The following is a 12,584-nucleotide window of genomic DNA, read 5'->3' on the forward strand; positions in this document are numbered from 1 at the left end:
CTCTAAAAAGGATACTGAAACTATTGGCAAAAAAACAATTTTTGATTTTGATTTTAAACATTCTATTGATGAAAAATTAAGGACACTATTTGCACTTTTAGAAATTTGAAAATGGCATGTCCTTATTGGAAGTTTTTCTAATCAGGAGGAGGGTTGTCATTTTGGAAAAATATTTTAGGACATTTCCAATGCAGCACAAACCAATCAAACTCTGGTGAATTAATTTCATTGGTTATATACATAAATCAATTCTGTCAGCGTAGGAAAAAATATGACAGGCCCTTTTGAAACAGTGACCATTTTATTTTAGACTATTTCTTGAAAAGAAATTGCAAAAGAAATTAGAAGTTAAAGAAATCAGAAGCATCAAAAAATAAAATTCACGAATCCTAAAAGTTGTGTTTCTTTCTATTTTATGTTGTCACTCCTTATCCTATTTCATTCTTTCATTATTTCATTCAATTTATGTCTTTTTTCTTTTCTGTGCATTTTTAATTTAAAATGTAATGTGTACAATGTAATTTTTAGTTTTCTTTTTCTTTGTCTTTCCTTTCATTCTGTTGGCTGTATTCCAAAGCCCGCTGAAGTCAAAAGAGAGATTCTCACTGGTTTCAATGGGCTTTGGATCAGGCCTTTTGTCCTTTCCCATTCCCAAGTCACTGTCGGCTCTTTTGCCTTTTTTAGACTTTTTTAGACTTGAGTATGAGTATGGAGTTTAAATTACCTCTGTATTTAGCACCACTGAAGCTACTGCTGGAATACTATGTCTAGTTCTGGTCTTCACAATTCAAAAGGGTTCAGAGAAGAGGCACAGAAATGATTATAGTGATACACTCAAGGAACTTAGTCTACTTAGCTTAGCAAAGAGATGGTTAAGGGATGACTCAATCACATTTTAGAAGAACCTACATGGAGAACATTTTACAATTGGCTCTTCAGTCTACAAGACAAAGGTATAACAAGATCCAATGGCTGGAAGTTGAAACTAAACAAATTCAGTCTGGAAATAAGATGCAAATTTTTAACACTAAGGGTAATTAACCTTTGGAACCACTTCCAAAGGTTGTGGTGGACTCATCATCAGTGGCCATTTTAAAATCAAGATTGGTTGTTTTTATAAAAGATGTCTGCTACTTCAAACAGGAATTAGTTCAGGGAAGTTCTATGGCCTGTGTTACACAGTAGATCATAGTAAGCCCTTCTGTTCTTATAATCTATGAACCTATGTCCACTTCCACATTTCTGTTTCCTGTTCTGACTGTATGCAAATTAATGTACCTAATTGAAATGTCACCTCTGTTCCACTGTAAAAATCTGCACAAGGAATGTTTTATAGATATATTAAATTTTGGCCCTGATAAAGTTGGTAGCAACCCTTTAAATAAACGTGTCTGCCAAAATAGTGTAGAATCTTTTTGTCTTTCATGAAACAAAATAAATATATTTAATACTAATGTGGTTCATTACTAAAATGGCACAATATGTGCCTATCTGAAAAACGTTACAATATATACCTATATTTAATTTAGAAATTTGACTCATTGTCTTTATTCTGACAAAGCTTTTTACTGGTAGCCATGCCATGGGATGTAAAAGCACACTGTGTTTTAGTGCTATGCTTAAGCTATACTGCTTAAACTGAATATAATTAGCAACACGTAGAAGTGCCCAACAGGATCCATTAGTTGAAATATTCCTCAAGAAGACAATTAAATGAATCAGCCTAGCACTTCAGGGTAGATCAGTGCCAGCTTTGTCCTTTAAATGTTGCTCACCATTATGGATTAAGGGTTTGTGGGCACCTGTCCAGGTAAGAACCACCACCACTGCATGCCATTAATGACAGAATTCAATAGAAACTGAGTCTCCCCAGGGCATTAATACAGAAATAAACAAATTATATTCCATTAATACTAGGACAAGTGCTTCCTTATTTGATTGCTACTTTACATAAATAGTGGCCATTGCCTTTAAAGTACTACTACTCCAAAATGTAGCAGACATGGTTTAATGATTTTCTAAGCATGAAGATAAGGACTGTTTGTGCACTTATTCAGGGATAGTGTGTACTCATGTTTAAATTGATTTAATTAAAGAAATATGTGCACAGTAATGGTACTTGGTATCATAATTTATTATTTAAATGTGTTAATTTACATTTACTATATGTTTTCATTTACAGATATGACAGGGTGATAATTCACTTGTTATCTAGGAATTACATGGAAAATTAGACATTTTGCCTTTTAATGTGACAGCATCTTCAGGAGAACTGCAAAGATGCTTTCTGATACAAAGGACCAGATTCATCAAAGGTATAGGGAATATTTTTAGTTTTATGAATTTCAGCAGCTCAGTCTCTTTCCTACTCATTTGAATTCAGAAACAGACACTGACAAATACTTCTAATGATAACTTTCTGAATTTCACATTTAAAAGAAAGCCAATGCCAAACTTCTAAATGTATATTTTAAAAAGGGAGGATATATATGATTTCAAATTGTAGCTGAATCTCCCTCAGGGTGAATAATGCTTGTTCATTTATATTGAAGATATTCCTAATTAAAGCAGTTTTGTACAAGTATCAAAAACCTTTGAAACTCAGAGTACTAAACAAAAAGCTCAATTATTTGTAACACTGGTTTGAAGTAAAAACAGGACCAGGTTATTCCGGGGCTGACCTTGCATTCCTTGAGCACACAAAGCTCCCAATGAGAATTAATGTAAGTTTTGGAGGTGTGGAAGGAATATGTGACTGAATTCTGCCTCTGCTATAGACTGAAGTACTAGTAACTGCTATAGGCAAATTTTGGGGAAAAAAAGTCATTTAATATACCTGCTAACATACTCGGAGAAAAAAATAGTATAATTAAAATTGACATGCATTAACATATATGGTTGGTTACAGCATATGGTGATGGTGTGGGGACTTCCAGCTCTTCTCCCTTGAAGTGGGTAGGCTGGAGAGATTGTGGCGTGGGTAGAAACCATGAGATTTTCTCCTTTCTTTCTCTTTTCAAATATTTCCCTCCTTCCCTCACCTCTTCACAATTTCTTTTTCCTCTCTGACTAACCCATGTCTCTATAAAATCCAGTTGGCCACTTTCTCCCATACCTGGAATATTCATATTAAAGGCAGAGTTTATATAGTCTGTGGGACAAATAAGCACAGTTCATGGAATTTATAGGCTCCAGTGGTTCAACTAGTGGATTGTTACACTCCTTGAGAGAAACAGCTAAAGTCCATGAAATATACCACCTCTTCCAGCACAGATTATAATAAGCTCCCACTAAAATCTCTAAGAGATGTACTTTTTGTCATGAAGAAACAGCAGGAAACTCACTATACAAGAATTCATGCACATTCATTTGTGAGGGCACAATCAAGAAAGCAATTGGTTACATCTAATGTAGTCTATGTCAGAAAAGATGCTCTTTGGTTACCAAGACACCTGGGGCTCAATTCTGTATTGTCAATGGGACTTCCAAGTATGTGTGCAATGGATAGCAAAACTAACAAACTGGTATCTGTGACCTTCATTCAAGGAAGCATCCAGACTCCACAAATAAATCAAATAACCAGAGAACACTCAATCCCAACATTATTCCATGTGTGGAGCCCTTACTGACATCAGTGGAAGTTTTCAATACATGACAAGATCAGGAAGAAATAAGCTGGTACATGGCCAAAGTCTGACATACTTAGTCTTTACTCAGCAGAACTCCCACTGAAGTGGGCCCATATAGAATAACTTTATAACACAGTAATACATTTTAACATCCTGGGTTTTTTTCAAACAATACATGAGATGTCATGGTTCATTTGAAAGTTAATTACAAAATATTATGATTCATATGGAACTTACCTAATATGGGTGATGATAAGGGTTGTAGTTGGAATGAAAAAGTCATCCACTCTATCAAACTGTTTTCCCACTGGCTGAGTATGGATTGTGTGGTGAGAAACACTCCCACTGGCCTGTGTTATTACCTAGAGTAATAAAAATAATATTACATGCTTTAATTAATCCAACAATTAGTTTGAATTAATGCGGTTTGATTCAAAATAATAAGCAGGTTTAAAGACACCTCCCCCTGAACTCCATCATTGTCACCACAGGAATGCTATTATATGCAAGTCAAATTTAATAAATGGTAATAGTCCATCAATTGCCTTTTTACTCAACTCCTGTTTGAATTAATCTTTGGCTATGCTGATAAAGAGCAGTTCAAAGACAATAGAGTAAAACTGACTGGTATTACAGATTTTGGAGAATCATTGTGTGTCCAGGCTTTAACCCTGTTGTAATGATTGGGTTTACACATTTATCCTAATTGTGAGCTCAACTGTAAGTGTGTAAAAATTATTAAATGTTACTGTAACAAACAACAACAAATGTGGATGGGAAAAGGTGCAAAGTAAAACACAAAGACTGAATTAATACAAACAAAAAAGACCTACTAATATAATTCAAGGACTGTGTTAAAATTATGACTGGAAAACAAGAGAAATTAAGGATCAGAAATTAATGAACTAAAATGGATGTGTTGGAAATTAGGCCTAATTGGTGGACAAAATGATGACGGCTACTCCACCCTTCACTTCCTTTTTGGGTAGTTAAAGAGACTTTGGAAAATAACTGGCTACTTCACCATCATGGTTACTACCCCTATCTTCCTTCCAATCCTGGAGAGCTAGCCTGATCAGACCAGACCAGAGAGGGAACCAGAGGATACCACCACCTCTGCCAGTTCTGGAATGTGAGACTTTGGCTTTCTTCCTCACACTCCCTATGTGTTCTTTTCCTTGCTAACCTTATTTCCTTGCTGTGAGTCTGTTACCAAAAAGACAGCTGAAAGCAATGCCCTACAGCCTGATGCTGGTACAAATTTGCCATGTCTCAGAGTGGCTGTGCCTGTGTTTTTCCAGCAGTAAGGTTCCAAGTGAAAATCAACATCAAAGACAAACAGCATTTTCTATCTTTGCTATTCTTTTCTCTTCCCTTTTTGTGTGTTTGCTTTGTTTTATCTTTTTAGGAAACAGGATTAGTCTTTAACAGCAGCAGCCTCTAAAGCTCCAGACCATCTCAACTAATTTCTTTTTTTCCAAAGAGGACAGTTACTACCATCTTTAATACCATCTAAGAGACTGTCAAACAAGATGTTCCCCCCCCTTCTCAAACTCTCTCCAGCTAAAGGAAAGGAACAAGGGACGTTGTTAAAATAAAAGCCTCACTTAATACTTTACATCTCAAATGCTTTAACTGTTTTTCCTTTTTTCTGCATCATTAATAAAAGGTTAACAAGATGTTGAATGTTGTTTTTGCCATGGTACTAAGCAGGCTAAGGTCTCTGTGTACCAAACCTTCTTTAACACCGTTTAATGTTGCACAGGGTTGTCTAACACCTTTACTTTTTGGGCCCACTGCAGGATTCCCTCACTCTGCCCTTACTGCCAATGGTCTTCATGAACATAGAACTCATGGCAAGTTCAACACCCAGTGCCCTATTTGCAATGTGAATATAAAAGGACAGGTACCCCACTGCTTGAGGTTCTTACATTCTCTCTAGGCACAGTGTGAGAGAGGAGAGAGATCACACCTCCCTGAGATCCTAGGTTTCTTTCTTCTAGCATTCCCCTCTTCCTCTCTCTCTTTTAGCTGTCCTCAGCTGATGAGCTGAGGCACCTTGTTAACTGGTTAATCATTCAGTCCTTAACTAATTATCTCCCTAATTTGCCGCATGTGGGGATGCTTAGGAAATGCCCAGCCTGGTGAGTCAGCCTAAGGCTACTCTCACTCTGTCACAGACCCATACATTCCATCTAAATTAGTACAACAACCCTCATGCTTACCTTTTAGTCTAGTATAGTTTTCTTAGGCCAAGGTCAAGACCAAGATTTTTTTTAAATGTGTGCCTAAAATCAAACTGCTGAATCCACAATGGGGCATCTAAATTAAAGGGCCAGATTTTCAAAATGTGTATCCAGTAGTTCCCACTGAAAACCACCCCACTTGCTTAGGTGCCTAAACATGAATTTAGAAGCCTCAGTTAAGGCACTCATTTTTTTAAAAAAATCTTGGCCTTAATCTTTATACAGCAAAAAAGAGGATGTATGGGGGAAGATTCTGTAAAGCAGTAAGAAAGGAAAAGATAAAATGAAATAGCCAGGTACCCTGAAATTATAGTAGAAAAATGTCAGGTAGAGCAGGAGATTACCAAATTGTCATGATGTTGTTTTAAATAGAAGTAGAAAAGAGTATGAAAAAATAAAAAATTAAGTACAACTGTTGAAATGTATTTTTTAAATTGCTCTCCAGTGACTGTACTTAGATTTCCACATGCTCACAAACATTGTAAAAGTGAAGCTATTTATTCTTTTATTTCCAAAAAAAGTTCACATTATGGGTTTTTGTTATCTGGCCCACATTTCCATAAAGCCCACATAGTTTTACTGAAATGCAGTTTAGTAATGCTACATCTAGGTAGCAGATCAACATGCTTAAAATCCACTGAATGCTCCAACTAGACATACAGTCATAGTTGCAACACATACAGTCTACATTCAAAAGATAGTTTACAAGAATAGCATGTTTTGTAGCTGCCTGTGTCCCACTGCCATTATCAATTCAGTAGAATCACCCCTTTAGAAATGAATATGCTGAAAACAACCTTCAATAAACAAATTCACCGGTTATCTGAATTATTTTCAGGTAGTTCACTTTATCACCATTGCTGAGATTATTAATATTATATTTAAAGGAAGACACACAAAATGTTGTGATTAAGCAGATTGTCAGGTTTCCATATAATTTAATAATTTTGGAACTAAATACTGTTTCCATGTAATTTTTATTTGCGGAATGAAAAAGTATTCCCAGTGAAAAACGAATCTGGGCATACAATGAAAACGGTCTTCCCCAACACCATTCTGTTTAAATGTCTTAGTTTCAATATAATATTAAAAAAAAAAACAACAACAACACATAAACCAAATATTTTAGCTCTATTTTTCTTTTCTTGACTAGTTTCTTCCATTCTTTGTGCTCAATTTTGAGAGATGCTGAGTTCTTCTTGGGAGGTGATGAACCTTCTAGACTCCCAGTGATGTCAGTGACCATTCAAGATCCTCCGCACCCGACATGATCAAACTCTATATTTGCTATTTTGTCTGCAAGCAAGTATCCTCCCAGCATATGTTGAGCCCATCAAGGCTCAACATGGTGGAAAGCATCCTTATTCAGGACATTAAACATTTGCTTAAATGCTGTCCTGAACAGGGATGGACATATATAAGGGCTTACGTGCTTAGCTGAATCAGGTCCCAAATTTATGACCTATAAATTTGGAACCCAGGTCTCTAGATGGTGAAATGCCAGGACATGAATCTGCCACCAACATGTTGTTAGCATTGCTAGGGCTGCTGGTACTGTTGAGTCTGAACTTTTGATGAGCTTAAACTTAACCCAGACTTGATGTCTCTGTCTGAACTTTTAATCAAAGCTCTGACCTGCGAACTACTCATGACACCCCCCTCCCCTTAAGTAGTCATCTCCCCTTTTCTCTTTCTGAATTTACATTTTAACCTGTTTTATCCTGTAGAATCTTGATTGATTATACATGACCATTATGATCTGTTAATCACTTTGTTTACTTCTGTGTATAAATACTGATGCTCACCCCTAATAAACTTGCCACACTTACTCTGAAGCTTTTCAAGCTAAGGATAGTGTGAGCCCGTTGATCAACGAATTGGTGTCTGGTCTCTGACAGATTGTGAGCCCCATACCAACTCCGCACGAACTCGGGTGCTGGAGAGGTGAGTGAGGACTTGCTTTTTACCTAACAATTTGGGGGCTCGTCCGGGATTTCCTTCTGGTGCGGTGCCTCTGTCCAGTGGTCAGACCACTCATATACGAATTGGCAGGCGCCACGGGAGATTTCTCCCAGCCAATTCAATATTGAGGGGTCGTGTACTGGACAGCAGGGTAAACGCCAGTTGGAGGGCTCCTGTCAGACACCATGGGTCAAGGGACTAGCGTGCCTCTTGAGAGTCCGTTGGGGATTGTAAATAAGTTATGGAACGAAGGGAAACTCCCAGTACAGACAGGAATGTCTAGGAGGAAGTTGTACACACTGTGTGTAAGGAATTGGACTGGGTATACCGCGGTATTGGCCGACCCGGAGATGAGGTGGCCTTCGTATGGCTCTTTCGAACAGGCTGCCTTAAGAGGAGTAAGGAGCCAGATCGAAAAAGACCATCTGGGACAGTTATGTTACTGGTTTTGTTCCACAGCAGAGCTGTGGAAATCTTTAAAAATTATGGCAGTCAGGTATTCTCCCGAGAGTGAACCCCCTCCATGTTATTTCGATGAAGGGTGTAAACCACGGCGTGTTTTGACTCGTCAGTTGGTCCCCACTGCGCCTGCCCCTATTCCTCCGCAGGGGGACTCTCTCCAGGGCGCAGAGGGGAATCTGCAGGACTCCAGATCGGAATCTCTGCAGAGGGATAAGGGGGAAATGGAAGGGCACACCTCGGGAGGAGTAATTACTAGGCAAAATATCAAGCAGATGCAGCAGGTTGCATAGCCCTCCCCTGGGGACGCCCAGAGGGTCCGGTCGCATCCGCAGATACTTACACCAGGGACGAATACATCCCTGCACCACCAGCTCAGCCCGTTCCCCAGGCCTGGATCAACTACGGGCAACAGCAGCAGCTGCAGCAAACTCAGCCTCCTCAATGACGGTACCCCGGGGGCGAAGGCAAACAATGTGATGGTCTTATTTCCTTAATGTCTTTAGCCGGCTCCTTCCTCACTTTCTCCCCTCCCAGCAAAGAGCCTCGTCTAACCCTTTCAGTCCAGGGACTGCCTGTCTCCTTCCTCATTGATACTGGAGCTACTTTCTCTCTTTTAAATCATGCCCCCTCTCCCTGGCTATCCTCTGAGGTTAAAACTGCAACTGGGGTGGAGGGCAACCCACAGTCTCTGGGACTCACTTTGCCTCTAAATGTTATTTATGCTGATAAATGTTTTTCTCACCATTTTCTTTTTTCCCCAGCTTGTCTGATCCCTTTGATGGGCCGGGATTTACTCTGTAAGCTTGAGGCTACTTTAACCTGCACTCCTGAAGGGGTAGGATTATTGATGACAGTGTTAGGAGATTCGGCCCCAACTCAGGGTAATTGGGAACCCCCCCCCCCCCTCTCTCCCCTGACCTCACTGACTTGCCTTTAACCCTCTGGGGAATTTCTGACACTGATGTTGGCCTGCTCCTTTCGGCAGAGCCAATAAGGATTCAAGTGAAGCCCTCCTTAACCCCCCGTCAGTCCCTCAATACCCCCTGTCGCTGGAAGCCTGGGAGGGCATCCACCCCATTATCGAGGGATTCATTGCACAAAAGCTAGTCCGCCCTCAGCGCACTCCCTGTAACACCCCTATACTGCCTGTCAAAAAGCCTCCTAAAAAGGACGGAGACCCTATTCGTTGGCGCTTTGTACAGGATCTACGGGTTGTTAATCAGTAGGTGGTCCCTCTTCATGCAGTAGTTCCTGATCCAGCTACTATCATCAGCCAAATCCCCTGGGATGCTAAGTGGTTCACTGTTATTGACTTAAAATCAGCCTTTTTCAGCATTCCTGTGCACCCAGACCCTCAGTATCTCTTTGGTTTCACCTGGGAGGGACAAAGTTATGTCTGGCAACGACTTCCTCAAGGCTACAGAGACAGCCCCATGATTTTCAGCCAATGCCTCCGCCACTACTTGGAAGGCTTCACCAGTCCGCAGGGATCCACGTTAGTCCTATACGTAGATGACATCCTATTAGGTAACCGCGAAGAAGCTGCCCTCCGCATCGATGGTAAGGCACTTTTATTATACCTACACACCAGAGGCCACAAGATAGACCCTAACAAGATTCAGTGGGTCTCACAGAAGGTCCGATATCTGGGCTTCCTGTTAACCCCAGAGGGGAGACAAATGGACCCAGTCCGCATAAAGACTATCCAAAACTGCCCTCTGCCAAACACCAAGAAACAACTTCAAGGTTTCTTAGAATTAATTGGCTTCTGTCACCCCTGGTTGCCATCCTGCGGGGAGTTAAGCAAACCGCTCCACCGACTCACTGCTAACCTTGCTCCTGACCCTTTGCAGTGGTCCCCGGACACAATCCAAGCCTTTCAGTTACTCAAGGACAGTGTGGCCTCCTCCATGTCTCTCCGCCCCCCCCAATTACAGCAACCCTTTCACCTTTTTGTCCACGAGAGGGGCGGAATTGCTAGTGGCGTCCTTACCCAGCTGAGCGGGCCCCACCATTTCCCGCTTGCTTTTTACTCTCAGCAGATCGACCCTGTCGCTCAGGGAACCCCATCCTGCACCCGGACTCTGGCAGCAGCTGCCCTGCTGATCACAAAGGCAAAGAGCCTGACCCTGGGTCATTTTACCACGGTTTGGACCTCTCATGCCTTGTCAGCCCTTCTGCGTAGGGGCACAACCCAAGTCTTTTCGGCCCATCGTCAGCAACAGCTAGAGGCCGAACTCTTAAAAGACACTAACCTAATTTTTGAAAGGTGTGGGCCCCTTAATCCAGCTACCTTGCTTCCTGACCTGCCAGTCCTCCAGGATCAGCACGACTGTTTGGAAGTAGTTTATAGCATCTTACAAATAAGGGACCTGGCTTATGCCGGATGGCTGAGCCTGCCTCCCTCGCTCCACATACCCCGTGGCAGTTCACTGGCACCATGATAAGGGGGGTCACTACGGCACACACGCCCTTGTGGACACCATCGCTCGCTTTTGGTATGCTCCAGGCATTCAACCCTACTGCCTGTCAATAGTGAAAGCATGCAGCACATGTCAGCGTAATGGACCTGCTCCGCCTCTTAACAAAATTAAGGGTGGAAGACCTCCGCCTGCTGCTCCATTTCAACATCTTCAAATTGACTTTGCAGATATGCCAAAGGCTTTTGGGAAAAAGCACCTCCTTGTTTTGGTTTGCCCTCTGACTTCCTGGGTCGAAGCTTTTCCTACTGCTAATTGTACTGCTGCCACACTGGCGAAGATTCTCCTTAGAGACATTGTACCCCGTTTTGGCATCCCTCTCGTGCTTGACTCAGATCGCGGACCTCACTTTACTGGTCACGTCCTTGGCCGTTTAGAACAAGGACTGGGCATTTCACACTCCTTTCATACACCCTACCACCCCAGTCTAGCGGGAAAGTTGAGCATATGAATAGGGAGCTTAAGTTTACATTGGCTAAATACTGTCAGGAAACAGGGTTAAAGTGGCCTCAGGTACTTCCCTCGGTCCTGTTTCACCTTCGTACTCGCCCAACCCGTGTATTGGGATTATCCCCCTTTGAACTGCTCTATGGACACCCCTCTTTCAAAGGCGGGGCGCTACCACGTGCTGATGTTTCACTATTGGGAGGGGATCATATGACCGCGTGCCAGTTTCTCTCCCTACAGGCTCGCCTCCGTACCCTTTGGAAAGCCTCGCAGTTTTCCCAGACCGTGCCGCTGGAAGAACAGATCCACCCGTTCCAACCAGGGGACTTCGTCTGGGCCAAAAAGTTCGTTCGTGGCGACACCCTCCAGCCGAGGTTTACTGGACCCCACCAGGTTCTTTTAACAACCCAGACTGCAGTGTTCCTGGAAGGACGCAAATCCTGGATCCACCACTCCCACGTCAAGCCAGCCGTAGTGGACCACAGTGACGGACCAGCAGCTCTTGCCACCACTGAGGACACTGCCTCCGACCAGTGGACCAGCTTACCTCTTTCAGACATCAGACTTAAATTGACTCGGCAAAAATGAGAGGACCTTTTATTCTGACAACTGTATGTTTTTTATTATGCCTTTTTAGTTTATTTTCTACTTATGAAGATAATGCTTTTATTAGATATTCCCATGAGGTTAAAACTCGTATTTTAGGAAATAGAAGTAATTGCTGGGTATGTACTCAATTTCCAGTAAATGCAGAACAGGGACTACTAGAATCTTTAACCAATGAAACTGCGACCCTATTTGAGAATCAGGCCGGGGAAATGTCCCAGCTGCGCCAGTTAGCTTTGCAAAACCACATGGCTTTAGACATAATGTTAGCAGCCCAGGGAGGAACTTGTGCCCTCATAAATGAAGAATGCTGTGTTTTTGTAAATGACACCTACTCTGACACTTTTCAATGTACCAAACATCTAAGGGAAATGGCTAAGAACTACTCCTCTGGCCAGCCACCTTATAATTGGTGGGGAGCCTTATGAAATTGGCTGCCTGGATTTGGGTGGGTTAAAAAAACTCTTGGTGGGTATTGTTGGGGCCATAGTAATCCTTATAATACTGTGTTGCTGTATTCAGTGTGTCCCCTCCCTCAGACTCATGTGGGTCAGTTTATTCTTTTCCTACTTCAGCCAAGGGCCTTACTCTCTTCGAGTTGGCCCAGGCTGAAATTGCCAAGCGGCCCTTGGCTCCTTAAAATGGGGTGTAGCTTTTGGTAAATAGTTATCCCAAAGCTACAAATGGAGGAATGTTGAGTCTGAACTTTTGATGAGCTTAAACTTAACCCAGACTTGATGTCTCTGTCTGAA

At 41.7% G+C, this 12,584-nt stretch overlaps 1 protein-coding gene across 6 annotated transcripts in view; it reads right to left on the reverse strand.

The window, feature by feature from the left end:
* FSTL5 (follistatin like 5) overlaps positions 1-12,584 on the reverse strand; it is a 639,703-nt gene that overhangs the window by 50,171 nt on the left and 576,948 nt on the right. For all 6 annotated transcript variants that reach the window (XM_065596497.1, XM_065596498.1, XM_005299299.5 and 3 more), the window contains one exon: positions 3,867-3,991. In XM_065596497.1, coding sequence (XP_065452569.1) covers positions 3,867-3,991 — 125 coding nt within the window. The remainder of the gene's footprint in view (positions 1-3,866; positions 3,992-12,584) is intronic.

This window comes from Chrysemys picta, chromosome 5 (assembly GCF_011386835.1).
Source record: "Chrysemys picta bellii isolate R12L10 chromosome 5, ASM1138683v2, whole genome shotgun sequence".
In the NCBI taxonomy this organism is placed as follows: Eukaryota; Metazoa; Chordata; order Testudines; family Emydidae; genus Chrysemys; species Chrysemys picta.